Below are 22,969 nucleotides of genomic sequence, written 5' to 3' on the forward strand. Positions count from 1 at the left end.
GCAGTTGCCCACGGAAAACCGTGAGCAACAGGCAGTGGTGAATGAGCCGAGTCAAACCAGGAGAGTACGTAGTAGCAAAATGGAGCAGGAGAATAGTCAGGCAAGCCAGGGTCAAAAAGGTTACAGCGGTCAATCAGGTAAAAAGCAGGAATAGCAGAGCCAGGAAACCAGAGAATCACAGGAAAGAAACATGCTGCAAGTGAGGGTATAAATAGACCAAGGGCAGAAGCTAGAACCGTCAGGCCAGGCTGTGATAGGTTCTCCCTCTCCTCAGCCTGCAAGCCTGAGTGGTAACACATCGCGTCACTCTAGCAGACCTTGGAGCTGATGAAGGCTGATTAACCCCGGGCGTCGACACAGAACCTGTGTCAGGCAAACCCTTTAGGGTATGTTCACACGGCAGCGTCCGTAACGGCTGAAATTTCAGCCGTAACGGCATGTGCAGGCGCTTGAACGCCGCGTCCATTACGGACGTAATTGGCGCTGCTTTTCATTGGAGTCAATGAATAACGGCTCCAATTACGCCCCAAGAAGTGACAGGTCACTTCTTTGACGCGGGTGTCTATTTACGCGCCGTCATTTGACAGCGGCGCATAAATATACGCCTCGTGTGAACAGACAAACGTCAGCCCATTGCTTTCAATGGGCAGATGTTTGTCAACGCTTTCAAGCCGCATTTTTCGGACGTAATTCGGGGCAGAAACGCCCGAATTACGTCCGTAATTAGTGTGTGTGGACATACCCCTACAATAACAGCTCCAAAAAACGACCGTAAAATACGCCGCGAAAAACGCGAGTTGTTAAAAAAAATTCTGAAAATCAGGAGCTGTTTTCGCCTGAAAACAGCTCCGTATTTTCAGACGTTTTTGCTCACGGCGTGTGAACATACCCTAATAGTGGCACCCATCACAATTAGTTATTCCTATAAATAGTCCGTCTCAGCTGAGAAGGGAACAGCCTATGGCTCCCAAATAGACATGATATAAACCAAAATCAAACAAAAGGAGCATATAGACTAGAATATATATATTGAATCAAAAAGATGTTTATTTATTATTTTAAGCAACAACAAAGATAAAAGCACAAATATATAATGTATTACAAATGTAATGTATTAATGTATTCCGCCTCAAACACGCCAGTTACTACACTGCACTTTATTTCATGTGAGTAAGGCTATGTTCACACAGAGTTTTTTAACAAACCGCGCCGCAAAACTCGTCAAAAACGTCCCTAAAATGCCTCCCATTGATTTCAATGGGAGGCGGGGGCAGTTTTCTCCCGCGAGCGGTAAAACCGCCTCGCGGGATAAAGAAGGGACATGCCCTGTCTTTCGGCGTTTACGCCTCTGACCTCCCATTGACATCAATGGGGGGCAGAGAAAGCGTATTTCGCGGTGTTTTATGCCCGCTACGCTCAATGGCCGCGGGCGAAAAACGCAGCGAAAATCGGCGTGCAGGGAAAGGAAAATCTGCTTCAAACTTCCAAACTGAATTTTGAGGCAGAAATTCAGCTGCAAAAAAACTCTGTGTGAACATAGCCTAAGAGTTTAATCTTTTCTTTTCCTGGCAAGGTTTCAGTACTATATGCATGCATATTTGATGTCAGAGGCTTTACAAGGTGATGATTCAATACACCTCTATTGTGATATGTACTGACCTTTATTTATAGACGTATATCCGCAACGTATATTCCTTGCCATGCTGCTTTTACCTAATGTAGCAAAATAATATCATATCTCACTCCATGGAAACCAATGTGGCGTTGTATATTTGTTGTTTGATATCTTTTTTTTATTTTTGTAATACATTATATATTTGTGTTTTTATCTTTGTTGTTGCTTAAATTAATAAATAAACAAACATCTTTTTGATACAATATATGTATTCTAGTCTATATGCTCCTTTTGTTAGATTTTGGTTTATATCCATCACTATTAGGGTATGTTCACACGGCTTAGCAAAATACGTCTGAAAATACGGTGCTGTTTTCAGGCGAAAACAGCTCCTGAATTTCAGACGTTTTTTTTAACAACTCGCGTTTTTCGCTGCGTATTTTACGGACGTTATTGGAGCTGTTTTTCAATGGAGTCAGTCAAAAACAGCTCCCAAAACATCCCAAGAAGTGACATGCACTTCTTTGACGCGGGCGTCTTTTGACAGCGACGCGTAAAATGACACCTCGTGGGAACAGAACATCGTAAATCCCATTGAAAGTAATTGGCAGATGTTTGTAGGCCTAATGGAGCCGTTTTTTCAGGCGTAACTCGAGGCGTAAAACGCCTCCATTACGTCTGAAAATAGGTCGTGTGCACATACCCTTAGACTATTATGGCATCAATTTAACATATACGTCCTGAACTCTTATGAACTTTTCATGAAAGTTCATGACTTATACGTTTAATAGACCCCAGAGACATAGGTAGGGGTTTAGCACGGGGGGGAACGGGACGGGACGGGACGACGTCTGTGTGGGTCTCACCTAACGCATATTTAGAACTGAAGAGGCGAATTCTAATTATATACCAGCCATCATCCCTGTATATAACCCCCATCATCTCTATATAACCCCCATCATCCCTGTATATACCAGTCTGGCTAGTATATACAGATAAGATGGGGGATATAAAGAGGGATGATGGGGGTTATATACATGGATGTTGGGGGTTATATAAGGGGATGGTGGCTGGTATACACAGGGATAATGGGGGTTAATGAAGGGATGATGGCTGGACTAGCCATCATCCCTGTATATAACAACCATCATACCTGTATATAGCAACCTTAATCCCTGTATATAACAACCATCATTCCTGCGTATAAACCCCATCATCCCCGTACATACAAGCCAGGCTACCCCTGCCGTATGGGTTAGAGGCAGAATAAACATTTCAATTAAGTGACTCACCGGTGACGTCTTTTCAGATTCTAGCCACAGCCCATGTCCTCAGCTTCTCACTTTTAAACCATTTCTGCACCTATAAACAAAGATAAAATTTGCATGGTGCCACGCAATACGCACCTAAATATAATAGCACCATACACTGTGTCCCTGTTTATAATAGCACCATACACTGTCCCTGATTATAATAGAACCATACACTGTGTCCCTGATTATAATAGCACCATACACTGTGTCCCTGACTATAATAGCACTATACACTGTGTCCCGCACTTACAGTGCTCCCTGTAGTTAGTGCCCCATAGATCCCCCTGTAGATAGTGCCCCCCATAGAGACCCCTGTAGATAGCGCTCTACATATAGCCTCCCCTGTAGATAAAGCTCTACATAGAGCCCCCCCTTTAGATAGTGCTGGGCAATTTTGCCAAAAATAAAATCTAGATTTTTTTTCAACCCTGTGGCCGATCTTTGATTTGAATCTTAATTTTCTTATTACTTTTAAATATACTGAAATAAATACCAAGAGATCATTTAATAAATTATTTTCTTTATATAAATAACTGTAGCATATATTATTATAATAATTGTATGTAACTTCACAACTTTTAATCTCTGCAAATACTTTATCAGAAATAGTATTGGAAAAATTTATATCTAATTGATTATAACTTCTGTGTTCCCCCGGTAGGGAACAGGTTAACAGAATCTATAATTATTGATGCGCTGCGTGCACCAACCAACCCCTCTGCCCGTAACCACCTCAGCCGGTCTCCTACATTGCAGGCAAGATCAGTGTAAAGTGCAGCAGGGCCAGGCAGATAGCGCCAAGCGGGCACTTTGGGGAGAGATTACATTACACTGTCTGAATTGTCAGCAGGACCCTGTGCAGTACCGGCCCCACGATGGGGTTTTAAATAAATTACTTTAAGACCACATTCACACGACCGTGATTGGACCGTGAAAAAACGGTCCGTGTGTCAACCGAAACACAGTACATGTAAACGGAACTCCTGGTGTAATGATGGGGATAAGGAAACAGACAAGTGAGCCCTAATCTACCCGCCACTCAGTCCCTGCCTACTTGCAACGACCCGCCCTAGGCGACGGGGTACAACTGGGCGACGGTCCCTACGCTCAATAAGTGCAAGACAGACAAACAGACAAGGGTACACAGAAGCAAGGGAAAAGGGGCAGTTGCCCACGGCAACACCGTGAGCAACAAGAGTGGTGAAAGAGCCGAGTCAAACCAGGAGTGTACGAGGTACCAAACAAAGAGCAGGAGAGTAGTCAGTAAGCCAGGGTCAATATGAAGCAGGGTCAAATAGTTCAAGAAGCTGAAGCAGGGCCAGGAAATCAAACGAGAAGAATCAAAAGCAAGGAGGAACAGGAAAGGCAGGTATAAATAGACAGAGGGCGGGAGCTAGCTCCGTCTGGCCAGGCTGTGATAGGCTCTCCCACTCCTAAGCCTGCCATCCTGAGTGGTGGAAGATGGAGTCAGTCTCACAGACATAGAAGCAGGTGCAGACTGATTACCTATGGGCGTAGATACAGAAGCTGTGCCTGGCAGATCCTTAACACCTGGCATCAGTCATTTAGGCTGCAATCACACGACCGTGAAAAAAACGGCCATTAAAAACTGATCAATTGTCAGGTTTTCATGTCCATTTTGCATCAGTCTCCAAATGGATTTCCTTTGTCAGGGTTTATTTTGTCCCAATCCCCTAAAAACACCACAATGCCACAATGTCCCTGTAGATAGTGACACAGTGCCCCCATATAGTGACACAGTGCCTCCATATAGTGCCACAGGGCCCCCATATAGTGTCACAGGGCCTCCATATAGTACCACAGGACCCCCATATAGTAACAGTGCCACCCAACATATAGTTCCACACCCCCCTCCTTGTAGATCGCAGCACCCCCATCCCCCCTGTAGATCGCAGCACCACTTGTAGATCGCACCCCCACCCCCCTTGTAGATCGCAACACCCCCCCCCCTTGTAGATTGCACTCCCACATGTAGATCACACCCCCACCTCCCTTGTAGATCGCACCCCCACTTGTAGACCGCACTTCCACCCCCCTTGTAGATCGCAGCACCCCACCCCATCCTTCTTGTAGATAGCGGCCACTGTAGCTGCCACTAGGGGCTGAATACCCAGCCAGAAGTTGCCGACACTTTGACCAGGGATACAGCTCCTATTGGGAGCTACAGTGGGGCTATCTACAAGAGGGGGTGGGGTAGTGCGATCTACAAGGGGGAATGGTGGCGCGATCTGCAGGGGGGGGGTGGTGGCGCAATCTGCAAGGGGGGTGTGCGATCTGCAAGGGGGTGGCGCGATAAGCAAGGGGGGGTGCAATCTACAAGGGGGATAGTATCTACAGGGCGGTATGTAGCTATATATACTAGGAGTCTCTGCTTCCCCATGGAGCTGCTGTATAATTTTGTTCACTACAGAACGGCAGTTCCGTAGGGAAGCAGAGACAGAACGGGCGCAGCTTGTCATTCGGGGTAGACAAGGCAGTGGCGGCGCGGAGCTTCCTCCTGCGGCACGGCGCCACTAAAAAAAATCGATAAAACGATTCTGTTAAAAAACAGAATCGTCAGAGGCCTTGAGGGCAAATTAATTCAATTAATCGCCCAGCCCTACTCTACATATAGCCTTCCCTGTAGATAGTGCCGCATATATAGCACCCCCTGTATATAGCGCCCCACATATAGCCCCCTGTAGATCGTACCCTACATATAGCCCCCCCTGTAGATAGTGTCCCACATATAGCCCCCCCTGTAGATAATGGCACTCACTTTTAAGTGAAAAAAAACCTTTACATACTCACCTTGATCCCGTCCCCGCGCCATCCCGTATCAATGCAGGCCTGTGTCTTCTGAGCAGGTCTGCTGGGGTTGAACAAGCTCGTGTCGTTAAAGGGCGCTGTTTGGCAGGGCAGAATGACTTGCCCCGTCAATCAGTGCCTTTCAACAACGGAAGATGACGTCATCGCGTCGTTGAAAGGCGCTGAATGGCAAGGCAAGTCATTCTACCCTGCCAATCAGCGTCATTGTTAGGTGTTAAATGGTCGGGCATGGAACGTGCCCGGCCATTCAGCGCTTGTGCATGTTATTGTATCTGCATCTTATAGACGCAGGTACAATTAGTGCAGGAGCGAGTGGCGGTGGCTAGTTTCAGTTGCGCCGCCACCCCCTCTGGCAGGCAGCCGGTCGCCCTACGTGGCGTGGCCATGGCGGGAGCGGCGGTCATGGCGGGGGCGGTTGCGATGGGCTCCACCATCTCGGTGGCCCCACATGCTAGCTACGCTACTGTAGATGCCTATGACTTATGCCATATAGTGGCATACATCACCCATAGGCTCCCATGATAGAAAACAAATACCACGCTGTTTAATTTTTTTTGCAGGATCCTGTTGTTGGAAATGGCCTAGTCTACTACACTATTCAATAGCTAAAAAAGTGACACCGGCATATATAAGCTCACAGAAGCCAAAAAGACACTCTTTTTGGCCCCTGCCGTGGTAATAGAGCCATATGGCCAAGTTTAGCGAGTACATCGGAAGCTTTCTTGGCATACATGTAGGGCCAAATGTAGGGTTAAATGTAGGGCCAAAACGTGATGTGAACAGGGCCTTAGTGGTATAATTTGAAGGAGGCTAATAGTTGCTCTAGATCTCCTGTCTTCTCTATTAGAGTTGCACTCCTCTTTTTCTCATTGGATTTTTATACATTATTCACATATTTTTTTATATACAAATTTAGTATTTCTTTTTTTGAGGCAATACATGTTTTATCACATGGTTAGTCCATATTTGTTTGTTTTTTTTCTATCCCTTTTTACTTTTCAAGTACTTAGTCTTAAAAAGCACTAAGATAATACTTCTTACATTTTCACACTATTATAGATTTTGTTGTTTTAGCAGCTAATTTCTCTAGTGTTTTTTTCCCTTAGGTGCTTGTGTCTTTATGACAATATAAAAAATCATGTGAGTCAGAAATGCAGATAAGGCTCTGTTCACACTATCTTCATAGCTTCCGTTCCTAAAGAAGCCACAATGGGTATGATGACTCTGTTTTCAAACGGATCCCCATTATTCAATGGCGGATTATCATAGGGCGTTTTGGGCGGCCGCCCAAAGTACATTGTAGTTTTGTCGAGTTTTTGCCACGAAACTGCATTGTGTATCTCCTGCAAAAGGACCTTTGGACATAAGGTCACATGACCTTATCGCTGAAGTTCTTACTACTGCTTAGAGACCTGCTGGTCACATGACTGTAGAACCTTGAGCAGAAGCAGCTGCAAAATTCCACAGTGGAGAGCTGGGGGCTCTGTATTTAGGGGGCCTGTTTTGGGGACTATATTTAGGAGGTTTGGTGTCTGTATTAGTTTAAACGTATGAACAAAAAAAAGGGAGAGCAAAAGGGAGGATCCTATAGGGCGCTGCTGTATGGTTGTTTAAAGATGGTCAATGATGATAGATACGAAAATATATAAGTGGATATTTATTAGAACATTCAGGCTACGCGTTTCGACACTGTACCAGCGTCTTCCTCAGGCCTGAGTCTGTATTTTATGGGGTCTGGTTTGGGGTCTGTATCAGTTTAAGGGGTTTAGTGTCTGTATATTTAGGGGTCTGTGCTAGTTTAAGGGGTCTGGGGTCGGTATTAAGGGGGTCTGTATTAGTTTGAGCTCTGGGGTCTGTATTTAGGGGGTCTGGTCTGGGGTCTGTATTAGTTTATAGGGTCTATTTAGGGGGCCTATTCTAGGGTCTGTATTAGTTTACGGGTCTTTATTTAGGGGTATCTATTTAGGGGGTCTGGTCTGGGGTCTGTATTAGTTTATATGGCCTATTTAGGGGGCCTGTTCTAGGGTCTGCATTAGTTTAGGGGTCTGGTCTGGGGTCTGTATTAGAATAGGCGGTCTGGTCTGGGGGCTGTATTACTTAAGGGAGTCAGGTCTGGGGTCATTAGTGTATGGGTCAGGTCTGGGGTCTGTATTTAGGGGGTCTGTATTAGTTTGAGGTCTGGTGTCTGTATTTAGGGGGTCTGGTCTGGGGTCTGTATTTAGGATTCTGGTCTGGGGTCTGTATTAGTTTATGGGGTCTGTATTTAGGGGTCTTTATTTAGGGGTCTGTATTAGTTTAGGGGGTCTGGTCTGGGGTTTGTATTAAGGGAGTCAGGTTTGGGGTCATTAGTGTAGGGAGCCAGATCTGGGGTCATTATTAGTTTAGGGGGTCAGGTCTAGGGTCTCTATTTAAGGGTCTGGTTTGAGGTCTGTATTTATTTAGGGTGCTTGTTCTGGGGTCTGTATTTGTTTAGGGGGTCTGGTCTGGGGACTGCAATAGTTTTGATGGTCTGGGGTCTGTATGTATTCTATGATCTAGTCTGGGGTCCAAATTTATTAGTCTGAGTAAAAGGGATTGTCCAGGCACATCAATAGGTCATCAGTATAAAAAACGGTCTGTGCCCGGACAACTCATTTAATGTATGGGCCTGGGCCTTGGTGTCTAAATTTGTGTGTTTCTATAGAGGCTGTAAATGGCTGCAGAAGTGATGGGCAAAGATGTCTCATCAGGAGAAGTTGCCATAACTGTCTGCGTCAGATGGAGAATAAAAGAAAACGGCTCCCATCAGAGAAGACGTCACTTGTGAGTCACTGGATCTATAGGAGATCTGTCCCCTCTCCTTATATGTCTGTTGCAGGTAATCCTTGTATTCTACATATCTCTGTGTACCCAGGACCAATAGACAAATGCGTGTTACCATTCCCATTGTCAAAAGGAAGAGTCCCTACACAGTGTGATAATGTCAGCGATGGTTGGAGACTGTCAGTTTGTAGGGACACAGCCCTTTGACAAGGGGAATCGTAAAACAACCATTTGTCAATGCTCGCACAGAAAGGTGGTGTTCACTATAGACACGGCAGAGCGGCGGTGGGGAAGGGGGCCCAAGTTTGTGGAACAGCCCAAGGCTTATGGTCTACGTAATCCGCCAATGGTCCTATTGTTCCTGCTCATTTTGATGGCTAGCACTCCAGACTTTGCTGTTCTTGCTGTCAAAGACACCATAACCCCAAGGGAACGGAAAACAATACCTATTTGAATAGAATCTATGTTGTTCGTTTTGATAACAGTGCTCCCTCAAATTACAATATTAATATGTTCTGAGACAACCATTGTAACTACTAAATATTTTATATTTATATTCACTTTAAATGAACAACATAACTCTATAAAAAACTGGTAGTTGGTTCAGAAGCCCTAAAATAAAGAAAAATGTCAGTAAAGAAAAATAAGCTTTTATCTAGATAAAGCAAGTCCTCATACAGAGCGAGCTGCTGGAAGTTGGGGAATTACTTCCTATCAGTGGCGTAACTACCGCTATAGCAGCCGTAGCGGGTGCTATGGGGCCCGTAGCATGAGGGGGCCCGTGCCACCCGCCGGCACGCCCCCCCATGGCCGGAGGCTCCGCTAGCAGCTGCTACAGTGGCTGCTACAGCGCGACGCCACTGAAGGGGTTGTTCCTACAAACGACATTCATCCCCTATCCACAGGAGAGGGGATACATGTGTGATCGCTGGGACGCCCAGCGATAAGGAGAACGATAAAGTCCCCCGAAGTTCTCCATGACATACCTCAGACTTCCGGGGTCTGTCTGCAGCTCCATAGAAATGACTTGCGCACCAGTCGCGCTTGTGCGCATGCGTGACCAGCGCTCCTTTCATTTTTTATTGAACTGCGCAGACGCCGGAAGTCCGAGGTTTGTCATGGAGAACTTCGGGGGACTTTATCGTTCTCCTTATCGGAGACTTTTGGTCCCCCGCCTCTCTTTATCGCTGGGTGTCCCAGCGATCACACATGTATCCCCTATCCTGTGGATAGGTGATGCATGTCTTTTGTAGGACAAACTATAGGCAGTTTTTTTTTGAGAGCGCTATATGGCGTTATCTACAGCGGGGGGGGGGGGGGCTATATGGCGTTATCTACAGGGGGGGGGGCTATATGGCGTTATCTACAGGGGGGGTTCTGTATGGCGTTATCTACAAGTGAGTGTCTGTATGGCATTATCTACAGGGGGTGTCTATGGCGTTATCTACAGGGGGGTCTGTATTTCGTTATCTACAGCAGGGGGGGTCTGTATGGCGTTATCTACAAGGGGGGTGTATGGCGTTATCTACAGGGGGGTCTGTATGGTGTTATCTACAGGGGGTCTGTATGGCGTTATCTACAGTGGGGGCTGTATGGCATTATCTACAGGGGGGCTGTATGGCGTTATCTACAGGGGGGGCTGTATGGCGTTATCTACAGGGGGGGCTGTATGGCATTATCTACAGGGGGCTGTGTATGGCGCTATCTACAGGGGTTTGTAAGGTGTTATCTACAGGGGGCTGTGTATGCTGCTATCTATAGGGGGGCGCTGTGTGGTGGAATCTATAGGGAGGCACTATCTACAAGGGGGGGGTTGTGTGATACCCAGTGGAGGGGGGGCCCCAGTCAAAGTTTGCTATGGGGCCCAGTCTTTCCTAGTTACGCCTCTGCTTTCTATGTTGTATACATGTTGCTTCCTCCTGGACTTGTACAGGAAAACGATATGGAGCCACCCTCACCTGGTGTCCAACGAAGCATCCTAGGGTTTCTGCACACACAAACTTAAAACGTCTGAAAAAACGGAGCTATTTTCAATGGAAAACAGCTCCTGATTTTCAGCTGTTTTTTAAGCCACTCACGATAGTTACGGCGTTTTTTGCAGCGTTTTTTTACGGCCGTTTTTGGAGCTGTTTTCTATAGAGTTTATGAAAAACGGCTCCAAAAATGGCGTAAAAAAACGGCCCGTCAGAATAGAACGCAGTTTTCCCATTGAAAACAATGGGCAGATGTTTGGAGGCATTCTGCTTCCGATTTTTCGGCCGGCCCGAAAAACGGCAGAAAATAAGCCGTGTGAACATACCCTTATCCTTGCACAAGTAGAAAACATGAGAGTACAAGCAACATTGCTACCAAACAGCCAATCAGTAATACAGCACCCATTCATTAGATCTACTTGCCCCAATGTGATTTGCTGATTGGTTGTTCACTGTGGCCAGACGCAGTTCAGTACTGTCCATGACGTTGGAGATTGAGAGTGGTTTTACCTAACATTAGCCAAGGAAAGGAAACCATTGTAACCTGAAGGACGACTACATACATATAAAGGGCATAATATTCATTTCCCAGTGTCAGAACTTTCCAGCATTAACATCTTGAACCATTTCAGATGTAAATTACTGTCTATCGAGATGATATTCAAATATGTTCCTTTTTAATTACTGTTAAAAAGTGATTGGTATCAAGTGTAGAGTTAGAAAATGGTAGAACATTCATTGAACTTTCCATAAATATGAGCCGGTTTCAGTAATCAGCTGTGGGCCGTTCTAGGCTCGGCAGTAACATAACCGGCAACTAACCAGTGATATAGAGGATGTTACACTGAGGCCATAAAAAGCTGAAGGGATTAGAATATTTAGTTAGCTAATAAAATGAGCAGACTGCACAGGTGTTTACACGGCTGTAACCTATAAAGAGTTGGCCAGGATATGCCAAGCTCACACAACTGCATGTTCCTGCCAGGCGGGTGCTGAGTAGAACACTTAATGCTGCGTACAGATCTTCTGCAACAGAACTTCAAGGTAACATTATCTTATGATAAACCTAGAAAAATGTCACTCACATCCAGCTATGATGTATCTTTTTAATTTGACTTGTATATGAAATAGGAAGCGGTATGACATACGTCCCCCATTCTGTCTCTTGAAGTGGATTATGTTTCTTTTTTTAAAAACATGAACCAATATTTTCATTATTCATGTTAGGAACTTCTGTATTGTCACAAGGTGTTTTCCATTTCAACAGCGTAGAGAGTCTTTGTAATAACACACCTAGACTAGAGCTGTGAAATACACTTACAGGAGTTGTTTTGTAACCTTTCTAACCAGTAGTCCGCAGCATCACAAGTCGGGACAGCTCTGGTGGATCTTTTTCATTTGAGCTGTTTTTAACATTTGCTATATTGTAGCTATTTTGACTTTTAGTTCTTCGTTATTATTTTAGGCTAGTAACACTTTTAGTTATTATTAAAACCTTAAAAATCACACAGTAGGTAGAGGGTCCCCTGGAAGCCAAGGCAGTTGGCAGCAGCTGCATCTAAGATAAGATTGAATGGGGAGTTGGCCAGGCAAAAAAAACATTAATCACGGAAAAACTGGTATGATCATAGTAAAAATATGTGCATGTGCAAGCTTTCTTGTTCATTTCCTATCTTCAGTTCCATGAAGTACTAAAGACCTGTAATGTAAGATAGACTAAAGAGTCAATACCTGCTGATCTTGCTGTTTAACACTGGATTTGCTGACAATCTAATCCTAATGTGTATGGGGCATATGATCTGAGAAACAAGGTAATAGAATGTACATAATCAATCCTCTGTGACTGGCGGCTGCTTATCTCCACCAGATGAACCAAGCAGACAATATATAGGAGAGTCGAGGGTGATAGTTGCCAGCTAATCTTATGTGGATAGCCAGCATTAGGCAATGTATCTATAGCAACCAGTAGGTCTCACATGGATAAGTTGTACTGATCCACGCTGCCTTGACACCGCCCTGACATTAGGAATCCCTGCTTTGTGTAGATTTGCCGTTTTGTTCTATATATGTCACAGTAAAGTTGGACTTTTTATCATTGAATACATTCTTGTCACCTTTCTATTCAGGTACATAACAATAAATCTTAAAGCTCCTATAATAAAAAAAAATGTATTCATGATGAACCTATAGATGTTTTCACAACTTTATGTGTTATAATCGGTGGCATCAGTCACTGCTGTTTCTGCTTCTGGGGACCTTTGGACAGGCAGAATCGGTCAAAGTATTTGTGTTTATTTTTTTCCTGCGTTAAATGGGTATTCTAACAGCAGTTTTCATGGTACTGAAATGTGAGACCCTGATGCTTTTTAGAAAGTGACACTCAAACGTTTCCAGCTAGTCATCACTTTTTCTATGCGGTTCTATCTCTACTAGACTCCTTCCTGGGGCGATCTGCATGACACAAAAAATGCAACTCTTTTTTTTATAAATACATCTTAGTCTAAATTATGTCCTGTTTCAGATTATGCAGTAAGAACTCTTCAAACAGGTGGAAGAATACTTTAAAAGGTTCTTTCCCACATTTATTTTTTTTAGAAAAATCTGCTTAGTGGTAATATGGGAAGCGGCTTGACCTGACTTTCTGCCAAGCTGTTTTTTGCTATTAGTATAGTGCCAATCCATATTAATATTATTATTATTATAAATAATATTAATAATAATAGTATTTTTAATTTATATACGGTTATTATCATCTTCCATGGTTCTATACAATATGGTAGAAAGATATAGTAGAGAGCATAAAAATACATGTACAGTTTTCAAGGTCAAACCATTTCAAACATGCTAGTAACAAGGCTCAGTAGGATTCAGAACAAGAGGTAGGGGATTCAATGTAGGATTTGTATCATGACTAATCTAGAGTTTGTCATTTTATATTTCCCAATACATCTTGAATAGTGTGATAACATATTTTCTTTTACCTAAGGGAGGGTGTACCGTAATATGCCTGATAAAGTAAACAGCTTAGTGTTGACTTGTTAGGTTGGGCTTTTCAAGAAATTATATTCGCATGAACTGTTTCATTTGCCAATGGAGGTGTCTGGATCTCGGGATATTGTCTAATAAGAACAGGCTTGCAAGCACCTTGATTCCAAGGCTGTGGGTAGACATAATGTCTAATGCCTTTTATCTGCACTTTATTTTTAAAATTGCACCTTATATAATTTATATCATTAACATAAATTATCTGCCCTTTATTTTAAAAACGAAGTTCAACAAAGTAAGTAAAAACAAAAAGGATTTTAACCTAATAAAAAAAAAACCCTTGATGCATTATGACATACATGTACATTATTAGTTGAATGTAACTCCCGCACAATGTACATGTGCATCCTGGTGCCTGAGCGAACGCCAGTAGTGGCTGTAGTTGACAGCCCCGCTCCCGCACTAACAGCCGGGATTGACATAAACCCAGCTCTTTAACCCTTTAAGCATCACAATCATTGATGGGGAAGGGTGCTTCGATCTTTCCCATTTAGCATGGGCAATGCCATTGCTGGGGCTGTTCAATAATAATGCCTGTTATACTTCTGGGGGTGGGGCATCATGGATGGCCACTTTTAGTCAGAGCTCCCTTGCGGCCTACTGATATCCAGGGCGCATCGCCGCTATCACACCTGCCAAACACCCACCAGTGCTTCTCCTAGACTCATAGGGATTGACCATCTTGGAGGAGCTCTCCATTTTCATCTCCCCGGAGTCCTGGGCAGTGTAACGCCCCCACAGAATCGCGCACAGTGCTTTTACCCAAACCACACAAAGATCTTTCCTTGACTCTATCATACCGTCCTATCTTGTTACTTAACCACGACTATAAGCTGTTGGCCAGAATACTGGCGGATAGGTTGCAATGCTTCCTTCCTGATCTTTTGTCTGATGCTCAAACAGGTCTTACACGAGGTAGGACTTGTATAAAAAAATATTAGATCTGCAATAGCCGCTACGGTCGCGGCGCAGGATTCCACGCAGCCGGTGACTATGTTAATGAGTCTCGACGCTGAGAAAGCGTTCGATATGGTGGCATGGCCGTTTTTGGATGAGGTGTTGGTCCGTAAGGGGGTGGGTTCTATTTTTACCCAATTCATCCAGTCCCTTCACGTGGGGGGCAGTGACCTGTGTGGCGGTCAATGGACATAACTCTAGCCCTATAGATATTTTTAGAGGTACCAAGCAGGGATGCCCCCTTTCCCCCCTTCTGTTTAATCTTTCCACAGATCCCTTACTGCGTCACCTTTCTAAAACTTCAACTTTTCTTGGCCTTACTATACGAGACCTAGAACTAAAAGTAGCCGCTTTTGCGGATGATATCCTGTTGGTAGTTACGGACCCTAAGCGGACACTAAACCCCCTTCTTGAAGAACTAGACCGGGTGGGCCGATTATCGGGATACTATCTTAATAGGAACAAGACAGAGACATTATTGTTGAGAGGGCCTTCTAAACCCCATTGGGCGGCTGCCTTTCCATTTGGATGGAACACTCAGGCGATCAAATACTTAGGAGTCCAAATCCAGACACCCTGCTAAACTCTACAGACTTAATATAACATGTTATAACGAGGAATTAGAAAAGACTCTCTCAAATTGGAAACACTTCACCCTTTCATACCTAGGGAAGGCCAATCTTCTTAAGATGACGGAGTTCCCTCGTCTCCTATATATTTTCCACATCCTCCCAATATATCTCACCCCAAAAGATGAAAAACACATTAACTACTTATACAGGACATTCGTGTGTGTGTGTGTGTGTGTGTGTGTGTGGGGGGGGGGGGATTCCGCATTGCCTACCAGATTTGACAACAAGCAAGAGTCAATGGGGGCATTCATTTCCCCGACAGTAGGCAATATAATCTGGCGGCCTTGTTCCATTATGTCTCGGACTGGCTTGGGAGCACCTCTCAGTATACCACGTATTCTCTAGATTCCAGACTATTTTCTGGGCGGGCATTGTCGGGACTCTTGTACCTCCCACATGAGGATTTATCTGTGGAGACTAGAGCTAACCCACTACTTTTTGCCACTTGGAAAGCATGGCAGAAAATCAGGCGACATCACCAGCTTTCTCCTCTGTTATCTCTCCACTTACCACTAATCTGTAATAACCATTTTCAGGATGGTAACCCACGGGCAATTTTCCACAGATGGCACACGTTAGGAGTCACCTCCCTAAAACAGCTTGTACATAAGGAAGACCGTAGGACTCTTACACTTTCAGAATTCCGCTCTAAATATCCTGAGTTACCCATCGACCACTTTCGTTTTCTTCAGGTCGACAGTTATGTAAAAAAGGTTTTGCAGCAGCTGCCAGACCTGGAATGGAATCCTTATTTGTTTATTCAATTTTCCAGTCCCAACTCCCCGAAGGGCCAAATATCTAGAAACTACCAATTCCTTCATGTTCCCCTTGATTACTCACAATCCCAGACTCCTCTAACTAAATGGCAGGGTGACGATCAGACTCTAACTCCTACCACAATACTGGTGGCTCTAGAGCAGGCACATCAATTTCTTCCTTCTGCCCATTTTCTGGAAATGCGACTTAAAATTGCCCACAGGTCGTATTTGACTCCAAGTGTGGGGCATAAAATTGGTATCTACGAATCGTCGTGTTGCTTCAAATGTCAAGCATCTGCAGCCAATGTCTACCATTGCTTGTGGTCATGCCCACACAAGTTCATACCGCTCAATCGACAAAGAAATAAAAAAGTTATGGCTTACAGAATGTGGTGACACAAATCATTTTGTTTTCTTTGTAAAAGGTGTAAAACATTAAGAAAACTATATAAATATGATATCACCGTAATCGTATTGACCAGCAGAATAAAGTTAAATTATTGTTTTTGACGCACAGTGAAAAACTAAACCTAAAAGAAAATGGAAGAATCATAGTTTTTTACAATTCCACTCCACAAAGATTTTTTTTTCCATTTCCAAGGAAATTATATGGTACTTTAAACAGTGCCAGTGGAAACTACAACTCCTTTCGCAAAAAATAAGTCCTCACAACACTCCATTGACGGAAAAATAAAAAAGTTATGGCTCATAGAAGGCGGGGAGTGAAAAACTAAAATCAAAAAATGGCTTGGACTTCAAGGGGTTAAGCTGGGCCAAGACATTAGATTAGATGATTTAATTCTGATTTAGCCTCGTGTTTGTTTGGTAACTTCTATATTTAGTCACTGAAAGTATTGACAGTTATCGCTTGCAGAATTGTCTTTGATAAACCTCAGAAAACAGGTAACGTAGGACTTGCTTGTCTTGTTTAAACTATTTGCTGACTGAAAGTTTAGAAGCGCTGCGTTCATACATTTGTTTAAGCAGAATCTTGCAAAAGTATCAAATGAATGCAGTCTTGTCACATTATACATCATTGGTCTTACCAATAACATTTCCTTTTTGTTCCAGTATAACCGGGTCTGGATCCCAGATGCAGATGAAGTGTGGAGATCTGCTGAGATTACAAAGGACTTGAAGATTGGGGACAATGTGCTTCATTTGTGCTTGGAAGATGGCTCTGTAAGGCATAATGTTTTATATGTAATAGCAGGCTGTAGTTTTATGTCCATACAGACGCTGTCATAGTGTATGCCCCAATACCAACAAAAAATATATTTGAATAAACAAAAACATGTTTCCCACTGTATATCATTGTCCCTGTATTTACTCACTATTTTCAAAGCTTCACAAAACTGGCAAACAACCTACAAATGTAGCGAGAGAGTGAATTCACCAGCCTCTGCACATTTTATTCCCTTTCAGCTTGGCTCTCAGGCCGCACTGTTATCTCCTTGGGATAATAAGACAGCAGTGTGAGTTGTGCAGATGAAGTAGACACCAGTTTTGTCATTTGGCACTCTGAGATGTATTTTCTGCATGATGACTCATAAAGGGAGCATATCATAATGTGTGGTTCAGGCCATTTTCAAGTTGCCATTTGGAGCTCCATATAAGTCAATGGGGTACGCCAGGTGCCATTTGGATCTATCATACGACAGATCCAGCAAAGTATCAGGGCTTCTGTTATAAAAGAAACCCATGACCTAGTTGGGAACAAAGCCTTAGGGTATGTTCACACAGAGTGTTTTTCAGGCAGAAAATTTTGCCTGGAAAAATCAGCTTTGCTTTTTTTTAAGTGATTTTGCACCACATGCTTTTTTTGACGAGGTTTTCACCTATTTCTTCAACAGGCAAAGGGAAAAACCGTGAGCGTTTTTTTTTTTACATAAAATGCGTCAAAAAACGCATCGGCCGTTTGCAGCTTATTTTCCATCTCCCATTGATTTCAATAGGGTTTTTGAGGCAGAAAATGCCTCAAGATATGGCATGTCGCTTCTTTTTCACGCGAGCGCTTTTTTCACCTCCATCTCCCATTGAAAACAGTGGGAGGCAATTTCGGCCGTTTTTTGCTGCAAAAAATTTGTAAAAAAAAACTGTGTGAACAGGGCCTTAAAGGGAAACTGTTAGCTGTTAATTGCCTACCAAGCCTTTAGTATGTCTTGTCCTCACATACCTTTTGCTTAGTTTGTATTACCTTGTTTGTCCAGATAAACGACTGTATTGCACTCGGGCGGTTTGTTTCCCCACAAGTGCTCCTGTTCTCGCTATTTTAGCTTGCTCAGGATTGCTCATGCTATGGCAAGAGGGCAGAGTTGAGCAGGTTAAAATGGCGAGAACAGGAGCACTTGTGGGAAACGGACCGACCGAGTGGCACTTGCAGAGTCATTTGTATATGGCAATAAAGTCGCTTATCTGGACAAACATAGTAATGTAAAGCAATCAAAAGGTATGTGGGCACATAGTTTTACAGGACCTACTGAATTCTGGGACCTGGAAAATAGGAGCAAGTAGGAAGAAAAAACATTGATACACAAGGTAATAAGGTTACCGTGCTACTCCGCAAACTTAAGTCTGAAACTAGAACCATCCTCATTACGTGGATTTGTTAGGGTTTCTGTAAAAAATATTTAAATAATTGTGGTTGAGTAATTATTTTTCATTGGTTTATCATTGTTGTCTTGTAGGACTTGAAATATGTGATTGAGAAAGGTCTACCTCCTCTTAGAAATCCAGATATTCTTGTAGGGGAAAATGACCTCACTGCTCTCAGTTATTTGCATGAGCCGGCCGTCCTGCACAACCTTAAGGTGCGATTTATGGAATCTAAACATATCTACACTTATAGTGGTAAGTAAATACTGTATCACAGCTGCATAGGGAATGTTTATACAGTATGACGTGTCATACAACTGAAGCTATTACAAATAGTCACCTTGCAGATTGTCCTAGCACTTAATTTTTTGAAGTTGTCTCACTCTTTTCATTCTTAACATGTTAATAATATGTAATTTTCTATATTCTTTAATATAGGGGTTCAAAGTATCTCTGTCCCCCCTTATCCCTCTATAATCAGGGGCGTAGCTAGAGGCTCATGTGCCCCGATGCAAAAATTCTTACTGGGCCCCCCCCCCCGGAAAACTTCTCATGGCCGACGGTCCGCTTTCAGCTGCATCGCTGGGTCTCCTAAGTGACCCAACAATGCAGCACTAGCAGCCGGGGGCGTCACTAAGGCTGGGTTCACACACACTATTTACGGACGTAATTCGGGCGGTTTAGCATTGAATTACGTCCGAAAATGCGGCTCAAAAGCGTCGGCAAACATCTGCCCATTCAGTTGAATGAGTCTTACGATGTTCTGTGCCGACGGTCATTTTTTTTTCCGCGTCGCTGTCAAAAGGCGGCGCGTAAAAAAGTGCCTGTCACTTCTTCAGACGTAAATGGAGCCGTTTTCCATGGACTCCATGGAAAACCAGCTTCAGTTACTTCCGTAATGGACGCAGCAAAAGACGCCTGCACATGCCATTACGGCTGAAATTACGGTGCTGTTTTCTCCTGAAAAGAGCACAGTAATTTCAGCCGTAACAGATGCTGCCGTGTACCCTCAGGGCTTAAAATGTCCGGGAAATAGCCCCAATACACATGTGTCCGCCCCAAAAAAAAGTGTGTATATGAGACAGCATAGCATATCTATATCACTACGACCCTATAAACTATGGATAGGATTAGATACAGTGGCTGAGCAGACAGTATCACACATGATAGGATTAGATACAGTGGCTCAGAAGGCAGTATCACACATGATAGGATTAGATACACAGCTCAGCAGACAGTATCACACATGATAGGATTAGATACAGTGGCCCAGCAGACAGTATCACACATGATAGGATTAGATACAGTGGCTCAGCAGACAGTACCACACATGATAGGATTAGATACAGTGGCTCAGCAGACAGTACCACACATGATAGGATTAGATACAGTGGCTCAGCAGACAGTATCACACATGATAGGATTAGATACAGTGGCTCAGCAGACAGTATCACACATGATAGGATTAGATACAGTGGCTCAGCAGACAGTATCACACATGATCGGATTAGATATAGGGCCCAGCAGACAGTATCATACATGATTGGATTAGATACACAGCTCAGCAGACTGTATCACACATGATAGGATTAGATACAGGGCTCAGCTCGCTGACATTGCGTCTCCAGCGCTGGACCCAGGATAGGTAAGAATAATAATTTTGCTTCTTTATGTGTTACTGATTATTTTTGTGTTTGTGTTTTTTTTACAGGTTCGGTTGTTGGACTTCGGATACGAGAACTTCAATGACGGCGTTTTTTTTATTCTCAATAAAATGGTTAATGAGGGTTGTTTTTTTATTTCAATAAAATATTTTTCTATGTGCTTGTATCTTTTTAAACTTTATTATTACTGCCTTAGTAATGGCCGCTGGCTGATTGACAACCTCCATTACTAAGGCGAGGCTTAATGTTAGCCGGTGCAGAGGCTACACTAACCCCCATTATTACCCTGGTACCCACCGCCACCAGGGGTACTGGGAAGAGCTGGGTACAAACCAGTACCCGACCATCTGTAGTGACGGGCAGGCACCGGGGTGGCAGCAGGCTGGTAGTATTAGGCTGGGGAAGGCCAAAAACAGTGGCCCTTCCCACGCTTGTAATGCTGCCTGCTGCTGCTGTGTTGTATCTGGCTGGTTATGAAAATTGGGGGGGGGCCCGAAATCGTTCTTTCCAATTATTTCAATTTTTTATTTTTTTTAAATGACGTGGGGTCCCCCCCATTTTCATAACCAGCCAGATACAATAAAGCAGCAGCAGGCAGCATTACCAGGATGAGAAGGGCCACTGTTTTTGGCCTTTCCCCTCCTGATAATACCAGCCTGCGGCCACCCCAGTGGCCGACCATCACTACAGATGGTCAGGTACTGGATCGTACCCGGCTCTTCCCAGCACCCCTGGTGGCGGTGGGTACCGGGGTAATAAAGGGGGTTAGTGTTAGCCTCTGCATCCGCTAACACTAAGCCCCGCCTTAGCAATGGATGCTGTCAATCACCCGGCGGCCATTACTAAGGCGGTACTAATATAGTTTAAAAAAAAAACACAAAGACATAGAAAAAATATTTTATTGAAATAAAAAAAAAACCCCACACAACCCTCATTAACCATTTTATTAATAAAAAAAAAGCTGTCATCGAAGTAGTCCTGGAATCCAACGTAGTCCAATGACCGAACTTGTAAGAAAACACACAAAAAATGATTAGTAACACGTGTGTTAGGGTATGTGCACACACACTAATTACGTCCGTAATTGACGGACGTATTTCGGCCGCAAGTCCCGGACCGAACACACTGCAGGGGGCGGGCTCCTAGCGTCGTACTTATGTACGATGCTAGGAGTCCCTGCCTCGCTGCCGGACAACTGTCCCGTACTGAAAACATGTTTACAGTATGGGACAGTTGTCCTGCAGCGAGCCAGGGACTCCTAGCATCGTACATAAGTACGATGCTAGGAGCCCGGCTCCCTGCACTGTGTTCGGTCCAGTACTTGCGGCCGAAATACGTCCGTCAATTACGGACGTAATTAGTGTCTGTGCACATACCCTAAGGCTTAGATACAGGGCCCATGTGTGATACTGTCTGTGGGACCCTGTATCTAAGCCTACCACAAGGTAGGCTTAGATACAGGGTCCAGCAGACAGTAATCTTATACAGTATAAGATTACTGTGTGCTGGGGCCCTGTATCTAAACCTACAGTGTGGTAGGCTTAGATACAGGGCCCAGCAGACAGGATCACGCATGGGCCATGTATCTAAGCCTACCATGTGATTGGCTTAGATACAGGGCCCAGCAGACAGGATCACACAATCTGTGATCCTGTCTCATGGGCCCCCTAAGCCTGCTACATCGTAGGCTTAGGGGTTGTGCAGTCCCTAAACATTGATGGCCTATCCACAGGATAGGCCATCAATAGCTGATGTGTCGCCCGGGACCCGCAAATCAGCTGTTTTGAAGGGGCCGCAGTACTCGTACGAGAGCTGCTTCCCCTTCATTTCACTACTCGCTCACACTGTGAATCGCCGACACCGATTCAGTGTGACCGGAATGAAGTGACAGGAATGAAGGGGAGCAGCTCTCGTACGAGTGCTGCGGCCCCTTCAAAACAGCTGATTGGCGGGTCCCGGGAGTCGGACCCCGCCAGTCAGGGCTAACCTTACCTTCCTCTTCGGCCGCGGCGGGAGTTCTGTAGTCTCGATGCTGTGCGCGGCGGCATAGCGCTGTGACGTCATGCGCTGCGCACAGCGCTTGACGTCAGGACCTCCGCTGCGATCCGGAACCAGGAAGGTAAGTAAAGTATGTTACTATAGTAACAGGGGCCCGCGGCCCGAGTTACTATAGTAACTTTTTATTGATGTGGTGCGGGGGGCCGTGGGCCCCCCTGGCTTCTGGGCCCGGTCGCAATTGCGACCGCTGCGACCCCTATAGCTACGCCAGTGTCTATAATCCATCATTGGAAGTCAACCCTTTTTCTCCCTCACTGTGGAGACACGTGCTTGATTGAATCTTTGCCTGTGTAGTCTGTCACCTCATTTGGTATCAGTGACCAAAGTCTTAAAGAGGCTCTGTCACCACATTATAAGTGGCCTATCTTGTACATGATGTGATCGGCGCTGTAATGTAGATTACAGCAGTGTTTTTTATTTAGAAAAACGATCATTTTTGACGGAGTTATGACCTATTTTAGCTTTATGCTAATGACTTTCTTAATGGACAACTGGGCGTGTTTTACTTTTTGACCAAGTGGGCGTTGTCGAGAGAAGTGCATGACGCTGACCAATCAGCGCCATACACTTCTCCCCATTCATTTACTAGGCACATAGTGATCTTACTAGATCACTATGTGCAGCCACATACACACACATTAACATTACTCAAGTGTCCTGACAATGAATAGGCATCACCTCCAGCCAGGACAATGTTTCTGTGAGATTTACAGCAAGGCAAGCGTAAT

General features: G+C 44.3%; 1 protein-coding gene across 1 annotated transcript in view; it reads left to right on the top strand.

The window, feature by feature from the left end:
* Positions 1-22,969, top strand: part of MYO5C (myosin VC) — a 128,104-nt gene that overhangs the window by 13,563 nt on the left and 91,572 nt on the right. Inside the window, exons 2-3 of the mRNA XM_075857991.1 lie at positions 16,996-17,106; positions 18,612-18,774. Of these exons, the coding sequence (XP_075714106.1) occupies positions 16,996-17,106; positions 18,612-18,774 (274 nt within the window). The remainder of the gene's footprint in view (positions 1-16,995; positions 17,107-18,611; positions 18,775-22,969) is intronic.

This window comes from Rhinoderma darwinii, chromosome 3, assembly GCF_050947455.1.
Source record: "Rhinoderma darwinii isolate aRhiDar2 chromosome 3, aRhiDar2.hap1, whole genome shotgun sequence".
Classification (NCBI taxonomy): Eukaryota; Metazoa; Chordata; class Amphibia; order Anura; family Rhinodermatidae; genus Rhinoderma; species Rhinoderma darwinii.